Source organism: Lactuca sativa, chromosome 8 (assembly GCF_002870075.4).
Source record: "Lactuca sativa cultivar Salinas chromosome 8, Lsat_Salinas_v11, whole genome shotgun sequence".
NCBI classification, from domain to species: Eukaryota; Viridiplantae; Streptophyta; class Magnoliopsida; order Asterales; family Asteraceae; genus Lactuca; species Lactuca sativa.
Genome location: NC_056630.2, coordinates 70,606,753 through 70,631,143, shown reverse-complemented (window position 1 = coordinate 70,631,143; position 24,391 = coordinate 70,606,753). Strand labels below are relative to the sequence as shown.

Here is a 24,391-nt window from a genome sequence, read left to right as displayed (position 1 = left end):
GGTTTACGACAATCATGACCGAAAATGGGGGTAAAGAGGTGTTTACGGCTAGGAAACAGTGGTATTCCAATTTCGACAACAACGATTACAACAGTACAAAAGTCTCCGGCAGTAGCAATGGCATTCACGACGTCCAATACCGAGAGGAAAATCGGGGAAGAGAGAGAGAGAGAGAGAGAGAGAGAGAGAGAGAGATGGTGGTAGGCCCATTGGAAACTCCCTAGAAGCTCACAACTTATGACCCACCGTTCTCAGATCGGTGTTGATTCTCTTCCGGCTGCGCGCGACGTCCGGCAGCATGAGTGGTGGTGGTGGCATCTTAAGGCGAGGAAGGGGAGTTTGTGGCTGAACGAGTCCGAAGATGGCGGTTGCATCTGTCCCTTAGGGTTAGGGTTTAGAACCCTTAAATACCCGTGCCATTTTAAAAGTTTTCCATAATGGCAAAACCGGCCCCTCCCTTCCTTCTTTCTTCCAAACTCAATCCATAATTTATCCTTTTAACCGTGCCTTTTGAAATCTCTTTCAAATCCAGTCCAAAATGTTGTCAATCAACTCCTGCCTACTAAAATCCTTACATAATATGTCGCAATAACACCAAACACCCCCTGACTACTAAAATCCTTTGCGAAATAAGTCTCGAAATTACACTTTATCCCCCGAATAATTCAATTTATAACATTCGGCTCCCCAAAACCAACAATCCACCTAATAATATAGATTTAGGGCGACAAATCGTTCATCAGTTTTTATCTATTTATTTATTAATTAAACTGGATGTTACAACTCTCCCCCACTTAAATTAGATTTCATCCTCAAAATCATTCCTTACCATCCCTTACACGCCCGAAAACTTGGGCGGCATGGTCATAATCTGGGGTACATCCTAGTCTTCCCAGGGTAACCGTGACCAGCCTTCGCAATATCCTAGAACCCGAAGATGAACGAATTCCCTCCAACAAGATCACATCTACTCCATCTGAAATCTGCTGTCTTGAGATAGTCTGATTCCCTGACTGACCACTCATACCGAATCATTATCGTTGAATCCAGTCCGTTTATTCAGCAACCCAAAACACAAATATTAATGCAGCCCAAATGTTAAAACTGCCCGAACACTGATTTGCCTGAAGCAGTATGCTGCCATATGACCACTTTCCATAACCTACCGAGACCTGCCTGGTCTCATCTCGTTAGCCAATCATTTGAAATACCGGATTTCGGCCTGGCTGCAAAGCCAAAGGACTCCTCACTTAGTCGCCTCACATGACATCTGAACGAAATCCTTCTCAGGGACTAGTTGCCACTAGTTATCATGCCACTGTGATGCTAACAACTTTCTGATCTAACCATTCGGTTCCATGCGTCGAACCATGATGTCACCAAATCCAAGGCTAAAAGTGATTGCTACCTGACCATTGGTAGCCTTATGTCACGAATGACCTTAATCAGTCCACTGCCTCCTTGCTCTCATAGCCATATGATGCTTCTACAGTCTTGTCACTGGCTTAACCAGGTATAATCTGTGTGGGTAATTTCAAAATCCAATCTGTGGATGTCCATATTCTCACTGCTACACCCAAACTGGTGGGTACTACTGTTCCTTCCGCATCCTAACAACGCGCTCATGCCATCTACCAACCAAGTGAAGGCTGCGGCTACACCCACATACTTAAATCACTCAAGCACTATCTGCTAACCTCATGAATGCTACGGCTACACCCGCAGACTTACAACACTCCCATACCAACTGACCATTAGTGAATGCTACGGCTCCCTCGTAGTCTTACAACACTTCCATACCAACTGACCATTAGTGAATGCTACGGTTCCCTCGTAGTCTTACAGCATCCTCATCCTAACACAACCATATCCGAATACCTTACCCCTAATCTATTGATTCAAACTCATACAGATTCAAGCATGCACTCCACTGAACACCCAAATTGAACTTCATTCATGACAGGAGCCCCAACCCACTTCCCCAAATTCTGCTATCAATCCCCCAAGAAGACGCGGTTCACATGCTGGGGAGTTCTACTGAACTCCAAACTCGCACAACTCTTAAAGCAAATAGCCACTTGGGCCGCCACTTTCCCACGATGAGGACAAGAAGCCCAACCCGGTCTCATACCTGTCCCTGTCCTGAATACCTACGCGATTCTCCCCCACTTAGATTCAACTAAGTCTTCGCAATACATGAGATTTGAAGGATTCCCGATCCTTCTTACTCATTAATAACCAACTGCTGACAACTTGTTTCTTGTCCGTGCGAGTGTTCTATTACGGCCCAAATCCCCAAGTACCACGCAACTCCTAAAGATTGGATAAACACTTCCTGAATCCCGGCGAGACTAATAACCTCAGATGCCTTGAAATGATGTCCCACCTATATCTCGAAATCCAAATAACCGATGCCTCGACCAAAGCCTCAACAGTAAACCACTCCCCCTGGCGCTTCCAAAAGCCAACCCAATCATAATGGTTGAGTCACCAATCATGTCCGTAGACCTTTCGCATCATGTCCCTGAACCAATATCGACCCTAGACCCAGATAACATTGAACGCTCCAAACCAACCAAGAGGGAACAACTTTTCACTAACCACCCTGTAACTCACAGTTTGGAAATAACATATGACAAATGTTTGAATGTATAGTCCAAACACAAGCAGGGAAACAAATCCACAGATACACTTACTAAAACCCCCCAAAACCAAAACTCCCTCATGTAGTTTCTAGCAAGTACCGCACTAAAGACGACCCTGTTGGCCTCTCAAAACTGACTCGAACTCTTGGGTCCCTTCCCGAGACCCTCCAATGTATGAACCTGACCTGGTCCCCTCTTCCCAATGTGCCCCAAATCAATCCCTACTCTCGAGTTCTATAAATTATATCGCTCAGGGTCTCGCACCCTAGCATACTCACTAGCTCAATCGTCCACGGCTGAACTGCAATAGCTGAAGCAACCTCTGCCCTAAACCGGGCTACAAACTACCCCAAGACATAATCTCTAATCCTAAAAGTGTAATAGATCGCATAATCAATGCTTGTTGCCTGAAACAAGAGATCCAAGGCGAACTCAAAATCCTGACAGTCCTTCCGCTATCTGGCTTACCACCGAAGCCGGGACCAAACCCTAGTCCTCCCACATGTGTGCTCATCCTCATCTGGCAAAGCAGTTATCCCCACTATCAGAGCATGACCAAGAATTCCCCTTCGCTTCAGCTTCTTAGATTCTCCAAGACTCTCACTGATTCGAGTATGGATCCTATGCTTTCAGTAGTACGGGCCCATACTACCTTCCATACCTATCCATACTTTCCTCAGCAATCCTCCCGAATCCTCTAATTCACCTATCCCACTAATGCACCAATATCCGTTAAACTGCAACACAATATTCACTGAAGCGCCTCCTAGGCTCCCAACCTCATTTTATTGCCTACACTAACTCACTGAAGCATATCCTAGGCTTTCCTAGGTCCCCAACCTCGCCCTGCCATCAATTGCTGCAGAATTCCCAATGATGCTAGCCACCCACCTCCTGGATATCGTCATATCCACTTAGTAGCTGACTCCCATCACTCAAGAGTTCCACAAAGAACAAAGCAAGCACCATTCTTTCAACAGCACTCCAATCCAAAGAACTGCCATAGAACATTCTGCCCACATATCGCAACTCGCGCCATCCACATCCATCCATCCTCACTGTCGGTTGCCTTATGCATGCAAATTATACACATAACAGGATCTAATAGACTGTCGAATAATCGAATCTACCCTAGGACCACAAACAAACAAGGAACAAGAAATAAGGCCAAATCAATTATTCTAAGGCTATAAGATCCTAACCGTATACAATTTTAAAAGCATACACATAGCAGTTACTAATACCAATAATCATTCTCATTATAGCATGACATCAAATATTCCCCAAGGCTACAAGGACCACGTATCAGGCCAATTTATTGGTGACTACTCAGCACTAACATGCAAGTCTACCAGCTCATACAACATATACATGCATCTCTCCTAACCCTAACTAGCATGCGATTCACGGATTCATAATCAAATCATAACAGGTAACAATTGTGGGTATTCTGGGGAAACTTACTTGAGAACGGTTGATTGCGTGCACCACACCCTTTCTTGTCTTAGAAAACCTTTTCCTTGAAAACATTTTCTTTGGAAATTTTTTAAAAACTTTACAGATCCTCAGTTTGAGCCCAGACACACCCGAAGGTATCCCCGAATCCCTCAAACCAAGGCTCTGATACCAACTTGTAACGACCCAAAAATCAAGGGTAAAAATTTTATTTTTAATATAGCTATAATGTTGATACCATTTATTTCGAACACCTCAAGACCGTTTAAAACATTTCAAATCATAGTCAAGCGAATCATTTATCAGCGTTTATCCCAAAATCATTCATTGCGGAAATCGTAGGTGTGTGCGCTGCGATCAATCCAAGCCCATCCTTTCCAAAGTGATGATAATTGAAACCATAAACAAAACCTGTAAGCACGAAGCTTAGTGAGTTTCCCAGAGCATACCATGCCCACAATTCACATATCATGTTAGCTATAAAAGATACATGTATCACATTTCCTCCTAGCTATAGAAGCTATATATAACACATAAGCCATGCATACAAAAACCTGTAAGGATGTCGTGGGTTCCCCCCAAGGTCTTACACCAATGTGCCATGGGCTACCCCACATGGTCTTTACCTATGAATGCCATGGGCTACCCCACATGGTCTTACATCCAATGACATGGGCTACCCATATGGTCTTTAGCTAGGAATGCCATGGGCTACCCCACATGGTCTAACATCCAATGTCATGGGCTACCCCACATGGTCTTTACCTAGGAATGCCATGGGCTACCCCACATGGTCTTACATCCAATGTCATGGGCTACCTTACATGGTCTTTACCTAGGAATGCCATGGGCTACCCCATATGGTCTTACATCCAATGCCACGGGCTCCCCCGGGGTCTTCCATGCAATAAAACACAATCACATAGCATATCAAATCACAGAATGACTAACACGTATACCATAATCACATAATGGGCCGACCTTGGTGCCTTAGACCCATGGGTATGGTGAGAAGACTCACCTGACACTGCTGAAATACCGCGAATAAAACTCCAGCTGTTGGTTGACAAATTCAAGAACTGCCAACATCAAACAATACCAAATTAATAATTGGGTTCCAAGCCCAAGGTCCAAATCACACTCCAAAGGCCCAAAAGCCAAGTAATGGGCCAAAGCCCAACATATGGCCCAATTTTCCAAATTGGACCCAAATATCTATATGGACTTATTTTAAGGCCCAACCAGTTATTCTAGTTCAAATATTAGGCATTCCCATGGCCCAACCTCTCATAATCATCAGGGCCTAGTTATGGCCCACTTATGACCCAATTTTCCCAATTGGGCCCAAACCTCTCTAACGGGTCTTATCCTAAGGCCCAATGATTTCCTTAGGCCATAACATGTTCCCATTTGGCCCATTAAGGCCCACAACAACTTAGTCTAATAAGTGGCCCAATAAGAACCCAATTCCAATTAGGGTTTTTTCACATAAAATGTTGATTAGGGTTAAGTGTTCCTACTTAACCCATTAAGGATTTAATCCGTTAAGTCCAATATTGCCTTTAGGTTAATTTGCCAAAGATTGTTAATTAATATTTTAAGTTTATTAATCAGTTATAAAGTGGTTCCCGATCAATCCCTAAAATTAGGGCTTCATGGCATTTAGGGCTTTCCAAACCCTAATTAGGGTTTCCAACCCAATACAATCCGACTAGGTCCAAAGTTAAGTCCTTAGGCCCATTAGGGCTTCATTAGGCCAACCGCTCCGTCAGGCACACTTGGGTTTCATCAATCAAGCACCACCTACCATCACCTCGGGTAGTGGTGGTCAATGACGGCTCACAATGGTGGTTTTGAGTTCCTTTTCATTAATCCTTTGTTGATTACAATATACAATGCTAAAGTCACAAATAAGCACACACCCGCTTACTAAGACAACACACACACATGGCGGCACATGGTGCCAGCCACCACGTCACGGTGGTGGTGGTGGTTGTTCTTGCTTCCCGACCACACATATCACACTCAACACACGTCTTCTGCTCATGGAGGAAGTCCAGCCACCGACCTGGTGGCATAAGGCGGCGGCAACAGTTGCTTCACAATGGCAGCCACCACCTCACGGTGGTGGCGGTGGTCTCCTTTGGTTTCCAAACACGCAACAATACACACAAGCAAACAGGACACCCATGAACCGACGACACACGTCTTTAACCTAACGACAGTAGTGACACCATTGGCCAGAAATGGCGGAAACGGTGGTTTACGACAGTCATGACCAAAAAAAGGGGTAGAGAGGTGTTTGTGGCTGGGAAATAGTGGTATTCCAATACCGAAAACAACGATTACAGCAGCACAAAAGTCTCCGATAGCAGCAATGACGTTCACGACATCCAATACCGAGAGGAAAATCGGGGAAAAGAGAGAGAGATAGATGATGGTAGGCCCACTGGAAACTCCCTGGCAGCTCACGACTTATGACCCGCCGTTCATGGCTCAATGTTGATTCTTTTTCGGCTGCGCGCGACGTCCGACAACATGAGTGGTGGTGGCGGCATCTGAGGGCAAGGAAGGGGGTTTGCGGCTGAACGAGTCTGACGATGGCGCTGCATCTCTCCCTTAGGGTTAGGGTTTAGAATCCTTAAATACCCGCTCCATTTTAAAAGTTTGCCACAATGGCAGAACTGGTCCCTCCCTTACCTCTTTCTTCCAAACTCAATCCATAATTTATCCTTTTAACCCTGCCTTCTGAAATCTCTTTCAAATCCAGTCCAAAATGTTGCCAATCAGCCCTTGCCTACTAAAATCCTTACATAATACGTCCCAATAGCACCAAACACCCCCTAACGACTAAAATCCTTTGCGAATCAAGTCCTGAAATTACACTTTAACCCCCAAATAATTCAATTTATAACATTCGGCTCCCCAAGACCAACAATCCACTCAATAATATAGATTTAGGGCGACTGATCGTTCATCAATTTTTATCTATTTATTTATTAATTAAACAGGATGTTACATCCCCGTTGTTTAGTTTTGAGGTATTATGATCGATGTGTTGTGTTTGTCTGAGGAATGTTGTAATTTATTGTGATTTTCTGTTATTTATCTTCCGAATTCTGGAAATTTTGTTGATTTCATAGATTCGAGGCGTAGATGTTTCTTAGTGGCTTTGTTTGGTTTTCCTTTTACATTGAATTAATCCATGATCAATCGCCTTATGTATGAGTGTTTGATTGGTCCACCGGGGGATTCCCTCTTTGGTTACAGTTCATTCCTGGAATCCAATTCCAGACAACAAATGGCCCTTACCAAGTACTCCATTACCACACACAATTCTAATTATAGTTTCATAATGTTTTTCATCCTATACATTTTAAGTTCCGTTTAGTAGGTAAATGGCATCAATAAAATCTATACAAGTATTTAGGACTTAACATACCTAGGTGAATAAATGTTCACTTTTAAGTTTTATCACTCTCGTGCATATAGAATACGAAATATATGCTTATGATTAACTCTTTTGAAGTATATTTCTCAGTGTGTTGTCATATATAATAGGTTAGGAATGAATATGGAGACGTTGAGTGGGCCTATGAAATTGGTGGAGAGTTATATGCAAAAACTGTTCCTTGGGTGATGTGAAAGCAAAGTGATGCACCTGATACAATTGCAAGTAAAATTACCTCAACTTATAATTAGGAGTTTGTATTTATGTCAATTGTGAACACATACAAACTGCTAAATTGAAAGCTTTATAGTAGATCAAGCTTATATGTGTTGAATACTTGATTAAATGCCTCATTTGTGTGTTGAATCTTATATTAGTTTCACTATTTTTTATTCAATCGGTTCTATAGCCTGGAATGAAGTTTTTGAATAGGTTTCTAACATAATGGCACACCAAATTGCAGATAAATTCATCATACATTTCCTGGAATGAAATCCAAGAACAGTGTATCTTATTGGAATTGCAAAGATTCAACTAAGCTATTGTTTATAATCTTTGAACTTGGGTATTTTACTATTTTTACCCATTACATGAACCTTTCTCAAAAGTATTACATTGTGGATAATTGGATATTATAGGACTTTATACATGGCATACCAGAAAAAACGTGTTGGGGATGTTAATGATGAAAGACTAAAATTTGAAATCAGCACCATTTATTGTCGATAGGGAATCAAAATGTATATGAGATTTGGTATTAACAAGGTATTTGCATATTAATTATATAGTTTTCACTGTTAAAATTTAAATTTTTTTGTAATGATGTTATTCAATTGTAGTACTGTAACTAGAAGAGGTAAAATTTGCAGTGCCTTTATGGAGATGGATTTAAACAAAAAGGTTGCAGGGTCCATCTACCGTCTTCACAAAAGATATACTTGCATGTTTATGTTGTATATTACCATATTTAGATATTTTATTATAACTTTATAAATTCTTTTTTCCTTAAAGCTAATTCATGTTTTTCTTTATTATATATTTTCATTTTATCATTATCAATGTTATTTAACATAATATCATGTTTTTCTTTTGAACGATTGTTCTTTGGGGGAGCGTGTTTGCAAGCGATATCAAAGCTTTGATTCGAAATTTGGTGCCCTAATTAAGGTGATTACCTAATATTTTTTTATCATGTGGGACATAAATTATTTCAATTTTGGTTTTTTTGAAGCTTGATGTTTTTTTTTTCAGGCTGGAAAAGCTAATTTTGAGTTGTTAGACATAAATTATCATGGGGATAACCTAAAGTTCCTTTTGGCAGAAAGGTAATGTGATGTTGATTTAAGGTATTGTTTGGTATGATGGAATTGGAAAAGGAATGGAATGGTTCATTCCATTGTTTTCCCTGAATGGAATGGACCAATACTAAAGGTATTTGATTCTTTTCTATTTCAATTTACCAATTCTACAACATTGTAAATCCTAGAAATAGCAACATAATTTCATTACTTGTTTATTATAGCATCATACTTTCATTCATTTCTATTTACAACATTACACATTCAACAAATAGGCTTTGAATAGTACATGTGGTAAAGCATGAAATAAGGGCTCTGAGGCAGCTTTGATTGATGTAAGTTTCTTTGACTGATTGATTTTTTTGTCAAGTGAAAAAAAAAATGAATTTTGTTAACTGAAATTGCATAAATATATTGCAGATTGAGATGACATCTTTGTTTGAGCATCCTTTGAAGAGTAATAGATTATTGTTTTGCAATACTATTTCATCAACACTGTTCAAAGGATGATATATGTCTGGTAAATTGTGTTAATGTTTTATTTTTGTGCAATTTTCTGGTAAGTTGTGTTAAGGTTTTATTGAGTAGGTGATATATGTCTGCATAATAATTAAGATAGAGCCAAGTAGAAAATAATTTTCCTCCAACATTTCGTTTTTTTTTAATTTGAGAACAATTTATATGGTGTGAGTTTTTTTAAAGAAGATTTGAGACAATTTTATGTTTACTATGGAATAGTTCAACGATAGATATTTAAACTAGTTAAATATAAAAATATAAAAAAAATCAATGAAAAATTTTTATGGTCACTCATTGGATAAATCGGTGATGACATTTTATGCTCAGTAATTGGATAAGCCAGTGAGGCAGTGATGACTCTCTATGGTTACTAATCGGATAAGACGGTGACAATTTTTTATGGTCACTGATTAGATAAAACAGTGACGACTTTCATTGATTAGTGACAACATTTAGTACAAAACGGGTCGTCTCAGATTTAATGACCAGTATATCTTAGTCACTATTTAGTGACCACTTTTATATTTAGGTCACTAATCAAGTTTTGTGACGGACCTATAGCGATGAAAAATGACGACCCAAAGTTTGGTTTAGTGACAACTCCTTCTATTGTTAGTGACCATTTTGTTTTTGTCCCAAATGAGCATTAAAAATTGTTATTGAACGATGAATGGAAAGGAACGGTAATTATCACATAAACATTAAAAATTGTTATTGAACGATGCTTGGAATCATTGAAACACAAAATTCTAGAACTCCAGAAATCCAAACTTGACAAACAATCTAAAATATAATTTCGATTAATTCAGTGTAATATTTTATTTTAGTATTTGATCAGTTTAAGAAAGGAATTATTATATTATAAAAAACTCCAAGAACTATGAAAGAATAAAATAATTATATTTTAAATATAACATAATTGAAACGAGGATAATTTATATTTTAAAAATCATGTAATAGAAACGAGGATCTTATTTTTTTTAAAAAAAAAATTTTCGAATGACATAACAAGACGTTAGAACATTACAAAATAAAAAGATATAAAATTAGAAGAACAACACCGATTTGTCCCGTCTAATGACTTCAAACAAGATTTATATTTTAACCATTTGAAGGAAATTAATTGTATATCATCCGTTGTCTTCTTCGCTTATTCAAAAGCATTTTTGAACAATATGTCATTTCTTTTCTTCCAAATGGCCCAAAAAAAGCAATAACTCAAAGCACACTTTAACTTAAAGCTCTTTTTTGCTCAATCTTAAATTCTCCAAAATGGTATGGAGATCATATTTGGAGGAGAGAAATGAAACAACCAGACCATTTTTGCAACCATTTTAGACAGCGAAGGAACAATAAAAAAACAGGTAATCAACACACTCATCTAGCACAAAGGGGGCGAGGGCCGAGTTCAAGTTAACTCCTTTTTTAGTAAGATCGTAAGCAATACATAACTTTTCCAAAAAAAAGTCTCCATGAAAAACAATTGATTTTGATCACAACCCAACTAACTCATAAAAAATTAATATAACCAACATTTCAGCCTTCGTCATAATCATTCTCAAAAATTCAAATATTGGCAGAGAAGGTTTTGGACTCATCTCTTTTCCAAATCCAAGAATCACGCTCATGAGATAACAAGGATCTTAAATACTTTTTAATTCTCAAAACACTATTATGCTTTTTCTATTATTTTATTTTTAATTATCATTATCACTTCAAATGACCATTTCGATGCACGTGAGTACGATGACATCAGCATACACCATCCTAGCTTTAGCTTATCTTCTCTCTCTATAAATATGCGATATCGTCTCTTTAACCTCACAAAAAGTAAACCAACGACATTTCATTAACCTCTCCAAAAAAAAAACCTTGAAAATGTCGAAGAGTAAGATTCTGGTCGTGGGTGGCACAGGGTACATCGGTAAGAGGATTGTGAAGGCTAGTTTGGCTCAAGGTCACCCGACTTTTGTCCTTATGCGTCGAGAAATAGGTTACGAAGTTGAAAAGCTTCAGACGTTGCTATCATTTAAGCAACAAGGAGCTCGATTAGTTGAAGGTTCATTCTCCGATCATCAATCTCTCGTGAATGCCGTTAAAGAAGTTGATGTCGTGATATGCACCATGTCAGGAGTGCAATTCCGTTCACATAACATTCTTCTTCAACTTAAGCTTGTTGACGCCATTAATGAAGCTGGGAACATCAAGGTTTGTGCAGAATATTTATCTGATCATCACTTCATTATCTTGACTTTTAAAGTCATGTATATATAGTTTGATAAATATATGATGTTAATTGAAACAGCGGTTTTTGCCATCGGAGTTTGGAATAGACCCTTCACGAATGGAACATAGGGTTGAATATGGAAAGGAGACATTTGAAGACAAGATGATAGTACGAAAAGCCATTGAAGATGCTAAAATACCATATACATATATTTCTGCAAACTGTTTGGGGGGTTACTTTGTTGGCAACCTCTCCCAAACAAACACCCTTGTCCCACCAAAGAACCGAGTGTCTATCTATGGTGATGGAAATCAAAAAGGTGTGATATGAGTTAGGATTTATGTCGATTTGTATATTGTAAGGAGATATATATGGGTTTAATTAGTTATTTGTGTTTTGATTAACTTGTTTAAAATGCAGTTGTTTTTATGGATGAAGATGATGTGGCAACGTACACGGTTAAGAGTGTAGACGATCCTCGTACGTTGCACAAGACGTTGTATCTTCGACCACATGAAAACATCCTTACGCACAACCAGTTGGTTCAGAAATGGGAGAAACTCACCGACAAAACACTACAAAAAGTGCACATTTCCGCTCAAGATTTCCTTGCTTCCATGAAAGGTTCGTATATATAGGCTATGACCTAGTCGACCTATGCAGAATACATTGAATTCTATAGAACTTAATTGAATTCTATAGAACTTAATATTTTATTCTTTCATATAAATTTATCATTTTTTAAGGGTTTAATGGAATATATTTTCTTAAAAAAATCATATATATTCCATACCACTAAACTTCTCATTCCAACTCAAACAAAAGTACAAAACTTGATTATAAGGTTAGTCCTAAACTCATACATGTTATCACATGAGTAATCCGAATATCTAAATTGGTAAGTAAGGTTTCAAGTCAACGGGTTAAATGGGCTGCCAAATCAACCATCTTTAAAAACAAAAACACTCTAAACACATAATAGTTAATAATTAGCAATGGATACATCATAAAAATCCATAAAAACAGCCAAATTTCAACACATGAATTCATTATATATCTTCCTATTCTAATAAATGAATAGGTTTATTATCCTATTGACAAGTGTCATACTATTAGAGTTCCTCATTAATTTTATGTCACCAATCATGCCATTTGTCAACTTATTAATTATCAATTTCAAATTTTAAATTCCTCACTCTAATTATATTAAATTAATAATTGATTCTCCGTTTTAAATTTCAAATTTTAAAATTTTTAACTCTAATTATATTAAATAAATAACATTAGATTAAAAAAATGAAATAAAATTAATAAAGATTATAAGATGATATAACTTCACGTATTTATTTAAACAAATGATTATAATTTTATATAACTAAAAAAAATATCTTTTAAGTAATAATTTATTTAAAATAATTGATTAATAATTTTGATTTTTTAATATGAAAGTTTACTTAATTTTATAACTGTGGTTAACACGGGTTATAAACTAATATATATATATATATATATATATATATATATATATATATATATATATATATATATATATATATATATATATATATATATATATACGCATCATAGGGATATTCGACGTTTAATGAGATAGTCTAGTTCTAGACTAAAGCCACACTAAATTGCAATAAATACGTTTCATTATTTCTTATTTTAAAGTTATATATTAAAAAATATTTTTTGTTTAAACTTTAATTTAACTTTTAATCTTTTTTAAAATCAACCTGTGTAAGACACATGTCTCACACCTAGTATATATATATATATATATATATATATATATATATATATATATATATATATATATATATATACTAGTAGTGAGACCAATTTATTACATAGATTAATTTTAAAAAACATTAAATATAAATGTTTAAATATTTAAGAACTTTGAATTTATAAGAAAATAAGAAAAAATAATAAATTATTATAATGGAATTGTTTTATCTTTTAAATATAAAGAAATAATTTAAATAAATAAAAAAAATAATGAACTTTAATTTTGAGAATTTTGAAATTAAAATGTAAGTTTATTAATGACATATTAATGATATCCATTTATTACTACATTTATTACAATTATTACATTAAAATATTATGTGAAATTTAAAAAAAAATAGAAAAAAACATAAAATGACATGTGAAAAAAAATTAATTCAAAATAACCACAAAATGATATTTGACAACTTAAATGACAAAGTGACAAGTGGTAAAAAACTTTTATTTATTTGATTATATATATATATATATATATATATATATATATATATATATATATATATATAGAGAGAGAGAGAGAGAGAGAGAGAGAGAGAGATGGTTCCATTGAGAAAAAAAGTTGCAAATTAAGGAATCAATATGAGTCACAAATTTATTTTGTCGTAAAACATTTTGTCTTACCGATGGAAAAGACAACTGTATATACGTGCGTTTTCAAATAAAACATGTTTCTTTAAACAATGTTAATCATTACCTTAACATATAAAAAAACATAATTTTTTTTCTTTTTTATAATAAATTTGTAAGGAACTATTTTTATTGAAATACAATTTTAAGTATATTAAAATTCATAATTTTTATTCACTATAAATAGGCATTCATATTGATATAATTTAAATATAAATTTTTATTTTTATTTTTTTAGAGTTTCAGCTTCCGTAATTCATAAGTGAATAAAAGTGCATTAGATTTTTATTATAGAACATTTGTTATTTACTAATAAATAACGAGAGATGAAACTATATATATATATATATATATATATATATATATATATATATATATATATATATATATACATATAATGTTGAAATTATATTAATATGAATGTTTATTTATAGATAATAAAAAATTATTAATTTTGATATATTAAAAATCGTTTTTTAATAAAAATAGCTTATTAAAAGTAAAAAGAACAAAAAAAAGTTATTTGCATATATTATGGTAATGATTAACATAGTTAGGAAAACGTATTACAACTTTGAAAAACACACGTGTATTATTGTATTACAACTTTGAAAAACTCATGTTTATTGCTTCCTCATTTCTGTAAATACAACGAAATATTTTATGACAAAATAAATTTGAGGCTAAGATTGATTGATTGCGTCATTCTCAGCATTTTCTTATTTTCTCAATTGAACTTTTATATATATATATATATATATATATATATATATATATATATATATATATATATATATATATAACAAAATTAAATGTGCTCTAAGTTTAACATGAACAAATCATATATGGGACAAGTACGACTTGGGTTCATTTATTAATTTGTGTTAATCTATTTTCTAGATCTAAATCTATTTATTTGGTGGTTTAGATTATGCCAAGAACTATTATCTTATTTTTCAACAATTATCATTGTTTGACTATATTTTGTTATGGGTATATATATTTTACAAAATTGAAAACTCAACAAAAAATGATGTTTTGTTGTGTTGAAATATATTTTGTAGATTTGGACCATGCTTATAAAGCAGGATTTGAACGGATATATCAAATTTTCTATGATGGTTGTTTGATGAACTTCGAAATTGGAAAACATGGAGAAGAAGCTTCTAATCTTTATCCAGAGGTGAGATACACTCGTATGGATGAATATCTACAACGATATCTATAATTGATGCCAAAAGAGCTTAGTATATGTGTGTCTATGACAATAAGTTCATATATCTCACATGTTGTTAGTTAAGTCTTTCTATAAGTATTCCGGTGTATTTTAATTATAAATGAATTATGTTGTATCACTTAAACATTTGGTTAATACATCAGTAGAATCCAAGGTGCAATACTTGTCATAAATCTCTAGTTTGGCTATAGTAATCCAAGAAGCTTGAGATTACCTAGACTTTGCTTAGTTATTAAAATAGATAGGGAAGCTCATAACATATGTCCTTAGTTAAAGACATAATTTTCATTAAGCATGTAATTAGTGAAAGTTAACTGGCATTAAGAACCAAAAGTCACCAAATCCAAGAGGAGTCAAATGCTTTAACTACCATGTTGGAGAAAATGTTTTTATGATTGTGTGAAGTGAAAACTAACACACGAATCATTTGTTGCTTGCTAATTTAAAGATCCATCACATAATTAATAAATTAGCCAACAAATCACTACATATACATTTATACTCATGAATAAAGACATATAAGTAGAAAGAAGATGTTAAAATGGAAAACACTTTCATAAAGATTCAAGAACAAGTTCATGGAGTTCTTCAACATCATCCAAACATTCAAGGAGTTCAACTAAAGCCAAGTAAGATTAACTTAGCCTAACTTGGATAAGTTTAAAAAAAAATGATAAGAGTTTAAAAATACCAAACATTCACCAAAGAATCTAGATGAAAATATGATATGTTCTTCAAGTTCTTCTCACCTTCTAGAGCTCCAAAAGTACATAGAAAAGTACCAAAAATCTGAACCTCCAAACTCCCCGCCAAACTACCCTCAAATAGTAACTAAATATGAAAATCTGAAATTGCCCTATAGGAGCCATGCGGCTGTGTGAGCTGCAGTGTCTATTCTCACACGACCTCGTGAGGTGTGCTGATCAAGAGTAGTTTTGCTTGTCTCCCTTTCTTCTTTGGTCTTATTTGTCTTCTAGCTTTGACTTCTTTGAATGATCTTAGAAGCCCAAATGAAATACCATATAGCCCCCAAAAAGTAGATAAAAGCCCAAGAGTTTCATAACCTAAAAATCATCCAAAGACCCATCAATTTCTTAGACCTTGTGATTCCATCTTCTAATCCACCATGCCCAAGTTTCTTTCATATAATCTTAAAAGTAAGTTCCAATGGCATTAGTCTTTAATCCAAAACTCTTTGATAAGCCCCGACAATCCGGATCATCTGATTGAACTATGTTTGTCTTTCGAATCTCCATCCACGTTCTGCTCAATTTCTCTAAATATCTGCAATAAAGCTCAAAAACTAGAAAGTACCCGATATAGATGGAAAATGAAAAAAAGGAAAATATGCATGATGATTAACTAAATTATGAAAGCAATTTGCTAAAATAAACTATAAAAATAAGTAAATAAAATGAAACTATCAAATCACTCCAAGCTTGAACTTGGGATGAACTATAATAAAAATAAAAGGAATGGTTGGAGTCACAGAACCTAGTTAAGGTCAGTCAACATGGTCTAAGTTGAACTTGTCATTATCCATAGAATTTTCATCCCGTTGTTATTGGAACCATAAACTACAACCCATAACAACTCCTTCAGGCGAGTAAGGAGGGAAGGTTAATCACAGTCCTCAATGGAAAATACAAACAATGGAAAATCTTTGTTGTAGGGAGAAAGAAAATGGATAGGCTTGCTTGGAGCTCTTTTTAAGTGTACACTCTTATCACAAAAGTTGTGTGATCTCTCATTTGACATCTTCTCTTCATTTGTAATTGGGTTTTATCACTCCGGCACCATTGTAGGAATCAATTCACTTAGTGTTGATCTGAACCTCTCATAGCAATCTGACTCGACATCCTTTCTAGCATCACCAAATTTGCAGAAAAGTACAACTCGATCTATATACAATAAATGTACCAATCTAAATATATATCAATCGTAGGGTGACCCAAAATGTATGAAAACTTGTCCAATAATTGGATCGATCACAAATCTAGAATAATTGCAATTTAGAGTGCTTATTTGTGCCATTTTTTAGATATAACTTGAAGGTAATTTGTAACATAGTGAAATTCTTATTAAATTTTTTTGGCTCAAAATTTGATTCCAAAAATATGTATGTGGAACCTATAGATAATAATCTAAATGGTCTAGAATGTGACTCAGGAGCGTGAGCTCGGTTTGGAGATGCAAATAGGAAAGAGGAAGCAGACTCATGACCTAACTCTGCTAACAACATCTAAGAAGCTTGATGTTTCCATGCTAATTATTGGAGGCTATAGGGACCATGACATTTTCACTAAGGGTAGAGGGACCCACGAGCCTGTGTGCTGCAAGTTCAAATGCGGCAGGTGTGGGCGAAAGAGCTATGTTTGCCAAGAATGAACCCTTGAGATAGAATTATGTCATCATTGTCATCAGCCTGTTCACATTAGGGAAAACTTTCCCATGTTGGTTGTTTGTGGCGTCTCAAACCCCATCATCCGCAGTTCCTCTTGAGGCGGAGTCAAGACCTCAATACCTTGTGGGTATGTTTCCCTTCATACTTGTATTGCTTATGCTTATGTGATTATATATTATGTTCAGTTTAGTTAAGTCCCTACCTAAGTATCATAGTTTCTTTATGATTGTATGGTTTTTATTAATCGAGGAATTCTCCTATACGCCATTTTTGCATGCCAAGAATCATGGGTGAATGGTATCTGGTTGAGCCAGTCGTAGGCATCAACTTGGGAGGCGACAGTCAGTGATGGTGTGAGACCTAGGTGGGAGTGAGTTGAGTGTTCTGTCTGGAGGATCAGCAACATGATTGATTTTGATTCAGTGAAAGGGGACGAAGGAAGTTGCAGTGCAAGTTCATTGGGGTTTTGTCGTTCGATATAGGTGAGATCTTTCATGGTTGAAGGGTATAAGGGATTGGTTAAGATGCGAGTGAAAGATGAGTTGCTATCAAATTCATGCTTTCAGGGATGTGTGTGCAGTCCTCGCATCAAAAGCTTCAAAGAAAAGACCTCATTGTAGCCAGTTGTCCCTTCTAGGGCAACAAAGATAGAGCTCAGAGGTGCTTGTGCTGCTCATGTTGGATGTCAGCTGAGGAGTTGGTTAGCTCGTTGAACCAATCACTATCGTTAGTACGGTAAGAGCTATTGTGATATATCAACCTTCGGGCGTGGTTGATGCATGTTCGTACGGGTTTTGCCCAATAGAAAGGGATTTGTTGGATTGGTCATCTATCTTTTCTGATAGTGGGTTATTCGTTATTTGTCATCAGTTATCAGTTGAGGTTGTTTAAGGATTTGGAATTGTATCACTGGAAGTTGCTTTGCTTACGGAAATATTTCATCAAGAGTAGTGAAGTGTCTAATCAGGTTTGGGGTGTGGGTACCCTAACTTGTGTGGTCTTGGAATCTTAGTTCTTGTAAGGTCTAGATGGTCGTGGTTGTGTAGCGAGGAGTGTTAGATGGATCAGAAACCTAATGGTTATGATTTTAGCATAGTGTAGCTGAATACAAGTGGGGGGAAATTGTTTGGATTAATGGAAATATTTTCCAGGTGTGAATTAATATGGAATTTCATATTCTAGGACAAGTTGAAAGCCAATTCTAGTTGTGGTATGAGTCGGGGTTTATGCTAGGAGCAATGTTCATTGTTCGGTCGTAATCAGGTAGGAAAATGTTGAGGAATTCAGGTTATCATGGCTGAGGACGTGGAGCATTGGTAGTGTTGCATTATGGGTTCGTGGCTAGGATCACATTGAGGATTATATTTGTACCCCTATGCCTGTTCTTGTGTGATGAAGGCTTTAGGGTTTGAAACACAACCTGAACGCCTGTTTGGGGTTCAACATGTTGTGGTTTTGAATCATGTTGATTTTGGCTCAGTTTTATGGATAGTTGGCAAGACCATGGGTTGGGCCCAAGGATTTAGTGGATATATGGCAGGACTACAGACTAGCCCGTAGTATCCGTTAGGATGAGTTTGGAAGTTACAAGAATGGTTACTGTGAGGGGATCATATCCTTTATTCAGGTTTATTCGGGCTCTTTATTGGTATTTAGCCTCCCCGTGTTCAAGCAGGAGCACTGTTAGAGTTGTATTGGTGGTTGGACTAGTATAGATTCTAACTGAAGGTGAGAACCGTTTGGCTATGCTAGCTTGGGTGAGACCCGATGGTGAGGCCCTATTGGTCATGTTATCTTGAGTGAGCGGAACATTCAAATATTAAAGGTTATGCTCAGGACATATGGTATTAGTGGTAAGTCCTAAGGCCACGGATGGAACTTTCGCATAAATAGGGTGTTCTGTGATCTTAAAGTTTAGGTGGATCTAATGGTGTCACAGTGTATCGTGAATTGGTAAGTGTGTGACTCATGAGGGTGGGACCCGGTAGTTAGAGCAAGTTTGGAGTAGGGAAGCTCAGTGATCAATAGGTTGGATCTGTGTGGCAGATCTTTAACATCTAAAAATCACAATAAATTTAGATTTGTTAAGACAACCCATTTACTGAAAAGAAGTGTTTACATAATCATTGTTTTCAAAACAAAGTCTCCCAAGATCAAATCAATCATAAAACCAAGGATGTGTATGGTCAAACCTTCGCCTTGCCACGGTCCTCTGAAGTACCTGAAAAAAAAAACTAATACTGTAAGAAAACGCTTAGTGAGCTCCCCCAAAGTACCACCACATAAACATAACAAACAAGCATGGAAACATGATCAGTCAGTCTGACTGGACCGCATCACAGGGCCTATAGTGTGACAACCTGAAATTTCCCTTCTGAACAAACCATATCAAGCCAATAGAAGTTAGAACAGTTACAGTGAAATTCCAGACTTTGGGTATAAGTTTGAGTATTTCAGGATTAGCACTTAAGGAGATATCAGGAGAGTGGATGCACTAGGGTTTTGTGCAACACTGTTATTCTAATACTCTAGGATATTAGAGTTCATTCCGGGAATAAAATATCTTTCTGCCGAAAATCTCAGGACTATATATAGTAATCTGAACCATATTTATTCATTAGTTACATTTCCAACTAGAGAAAAGTCAAATTCTCTCTCACGGATCTTTGGGTTTTTATCCCAAATCGTGAGTACTTCTATCTAGTTGTATTATATAGCTTAGATTGTGTTTTATAACATCAAAATCGGATCAAAACCCCAAGATTCGGGAGTTTACCGCCCAAGAACACTTGGAGAGTAAACTCCTTTTTAAGGGCCAAAAGTGTGCCCAATGTCCCTCAAAGCCTTGGGAATGAACCTAGAAGCTGCCATTACATGTTTAAGACCACAAAACAATTAAGAATCATGGCTAGAAGAGAGTTCACGGCCAAGGAAGTTCTTGGGCCGTGAACTCCATTTTTAAGTGTCAAAATGCCTTAAAAACCTTCCTTAAGCCAAGAGACTAATTTAGACAACTACCCTAATGTGTTTAGGACTAGCAAACACCTTTAGAACACCAAGAAAAAGGTGTTCACGACCCAAGAAGTTCCAGGGTCGTGAACTCCAAGAAATAGTGCCAAATGGTGCTATAAACTCTCCTAAAGCCTTGGACAATTTCCTTGCTTCATTCTTAGATAAATTAAGGACTTGAAAACACAACAAACCCCCCTCCCAAGGGAGATTACGGCCGTAATCTCCATGGGATATGGTCCATGGGCCGTGAACTCCTCAAAGGAGTTAAAAGGAAGCCCAAACACTTGTTTAAGCCTTGAAGCACTTCACCACGTAAGTTGTAATAATGTTAAGCTTCATTTAGGGACCATATAGAGAGTTTACGGCCAGGAGTTTACTCCACTGGGCCGTAAACTGCAACACATATTGTCTTTTGACCATAAACTCCCATAAGAGGTCTTGCACTCCTTTGTTGCAACCCATTAGCCTCCTAGAATTTGACCAAAAGTGTTTTCCTCGCAATAGGATGTTTTTACATGTTTAATTAGTGTTATAATCACTAATTGTTATATACATATGTCTTCATATGTAATTAGGACCATTGTGTGTGTCTAAAGTCTTCACTTGACACCTAGCAGTCCTACCTCTTCAGTTCATCCATATCACCCACAACATGTGAGTTCATACCCCTTACTCAATGTTTTAACTATTTTTAAATGTTTTATGGGGGATACAAGTAGAATTATGCTACTTATTATATCAAGCACATGTGATTAATAAGCAGCATTCAAATGATTTACTACTCATTAGCCGTTTTACCAAACAGTTTCCTTCAAATGATTTTCATAAACACTTTATATGTTTAAAACTCCTTATTAAACTGTACATTTTACCCTTTATGTTTCATTTCAAACTCATTTACAACTGTGTTTCAAACAAATGTTTATTTATACTTAAACTGTTTTATCAAACCCATGCCTTCAAACCGTTTTATAGATTGACATCAAGTCGATCTTTTCTTAGATGATTATTATGTTCAAAGGTTTTACAAAACTTATTTTATTGCTTTTATATTATAAATTTCATGCCTCTATATGTATAGTTATATAAGAAATGTTTAAAAGACTTAGGAAGGCTATCCACCTTGTTTCCTTTTCCTCGATTTGGATGTGGTCTGGTGGGATATCGGGTACTCATCCGAAGGTCGTTTAAATATTTGTTATATATCATGTGTACATATATAGTCATAAAGGTCCTTCCAGTTCATCCAATGCCCTTGGGTAGCAAGGGTATACATCCATGTCCATACGTACCAGTTAGATTACTAGTAAACTACCATATGGGTAGTTTAGGAAGATACTAGAACTATTACTAGAACACGATATCATACAATGAGTCAGTTCATTCATGAGTCAATACTTATTACTATGAGAATATATACATTACATTACTATGAGAACATATACAACTATACTAGGAGAAGAACATATACAACTATACTAGAGGAAGAACATATACAACTATACTAGAAAGAGAACGTATACTACGATACTAGAACGAGTAACAATACATTACATATACATATATACATTGACAAAAATTGTGATCCACTGTATCGGAGCATGCCTTAAATGTCATGGCCCGAGTTGTAGCCAGAATTCTCTTGGAGGGAGAGCGTGAGTTTGTGTATAGATCTATACTGGATTGACTGTCCTACACCTTGCTGCTAGCTACAGCCGGACCTGCAGGTCTGCGGGTGCCAAACGTCATTTCTTTTTACGACCATACCTTTGTCGTTGTTACCAGTCGATAGAATGGTGAAATTAATCACATGATACCTTAATATAAATCTGGTTTAAGGTAGTTAGTACAGCAGTAGTTCCTATAATACAACACTACAATACTACATTAATTTCCCCTTTTCATATATTTAGTGATCATTTCACTTAAACATTAAATGTAAAAACTATATTTTTTTAATGATAGTTACACTTGGGAAAATTACACACTTTTACAAGAAACGAACATTCAGAGCAGTTAGGTCTTGGTAGAAGACTACATATAGATCAGTTAAGTCTTGGTAGAAGACTACATATAGATCAGTTAAGTCTTGGTAGAAGACTCCCTGTTATAATAGTAGGAATCATAGGGATTTCTAGAGTTTTTCAAACGTTTATAGTCGATTTACATACATTTTCAATACAGTCGATTTACATACATTTTCAATACTTACGATTTACATACATTTTCAATACTTACAAATTCTTACATACAAATTAAGACACTAAAATACTTATGATCTCACCAGCTTTAAAGCTGATACTCTCTTTCAAAATTACTTGTATCCTCAGGTCATCATAGACAGGTACCGATGCAAGGTTTAGAGAAGATGGAGCTTCTTCAAGATTCATCTTTCATTTTGATTTATGCTTTAGTGTCTATTATAATTTGACAGAACACACTTGTATAATAATTATATTATTAATGCAATGGATGATGTTGTTGCTTGTTTACTACTTTTCATTGTTGTGATACTATACATGACGTCCTCCGCCCCAGAACGTTTCCGCCGTTCTTGGTTTTGGGGTGTGACATACAGCTTATCTAGACCGCTCCACGAGCAGTAGGCCTGACTGGACCGCCTCGCAGGGCCTACAGCCTATCCGAACCACTCTACGGGCCTCCGACTTGAATGGACCGTCTCCTAGGGCCCACATCCTTTTTGGTCGTCCTTGGGTCTCTTGGCCTACAACACAAAGCAGGACCACCTCAACCCAAACCAACATGTCGACATATGCAACAAACAAATATGAACATAAACCGGTAAATAAAGATAATCATACGGATCTAATGAATCATAACATCATAACATCATATGGTAACCAGGATATCAATCCAATAGGCCGAACTTGGTGCCTTCGACCCGTAAGTAAAGTGAGGAAAACTCACCTCATAGTCTGAATGCAGTCTGAATAATTCCCAGCTCCGACAACCGGCTCAATCAAATCCTTAATATCCAAACATTTCCCATTAATAATATTTTCCCCAAAATACCCTTGGTCAAACATGGTAAACGATCAAAAAGTCAACAGTTCGAAGTCAACACGGACCAAGTAAGCCATGTGAACTCGGCTAGTATGCACCATGTACTCTTGATGCTGATTGGGCTTCTAACAGTGTACGCTCAACATACATCCAGGTACGCCCAACGTACACGAGGGCTTAGAATTCCAACTTTTAAGGACTTAATCCTATATGTCATTTTGTCCAAGTCTCAGATCTAGTCTTAAAACATATCCCAAATCATAAATGTAACATCCCAAAATTCATAGCCAAAAATTTCATTTTTAATTAAGTATAAAACCAGTAGTCTGAAACATCTATAGTGTTAACTCATTTCATAATAAAAAGCCAGTATTTCAGATAACTAAGGCATGTCATAGAAGAGTATTATCAGAGTACAACTCCCAAAGATCTCATGATGATGAAATCATAGTGTGATGCGCTGCGATCCTGTCGTCTCCTTTCCTTTTGAAAAGAAGTACCTGAAACCAAAACTGAAAACCGTAAGCACAAAGTTTAGTGAGTTCCCCATCATACCACATAATCACATACTGTCATGCATATATGGGTGCCCAACCTACCCTGTCAGGCATATCTGGGTGCCCAACCTACCTTGTTGAGCATACCTGGGTGCTCAACCTACCCATGTTAGGCATACCGAGGTGTCCAAACTACCC

The 24,391-nt window shown here is 36.2% G+C and overlaps 1 protein-coding gene across 3 annotated transcripts; it reads left to right on the top strand.

The window, feature by feature from the left end:
• The first annotated feature begins 11,180 nt into the window (after positions 1-11,180).
• LOC111902652 (isoflavone reductase homolog) lies at positions 11,181-23,123 on the top strand. 3 transcript variants are annotated; one of them, XM_052766813.1, is made up of 5 exons: positions 11,181-11,576; positions 11,674-11,914; positions 12,016-12,219; positions 15,084-15,202; positions 17,426-17,659. In XM_052766813.1, the coding sequence occupies exons 1-5, from the start codon at positions 11,247-11,249 to the stop codon at positions 17,642-17,644; spliced, it is 1,113 nt and encodes a 370-aa protein (XP_052622773.1). In that variant the 5' UTR covers positions 11,181-11,246; the 3' UTR covers positions 17,645-17,659. The 3 variants fall into 3 exon arrangements, with proteins under 3 accessions (XP_052622773.1, XP_052622774.1, XP_023754236.1); XM_052766814.1 differs by lacking the exon at positions 17,426-17,659 and adding an exon at positions 23,003-23,123 and having other exon boundaries at positions 11,182-11,576; XM_023898468.3 differs by lacking the exon at positions 17,426-17,659 and having other exon boundaries at positions 11,182-11,576; positions 15,084-15,416.
• The last annotated feature ends 1,268 nt before the right edge of the window (positions 23,124-24,391 follow it).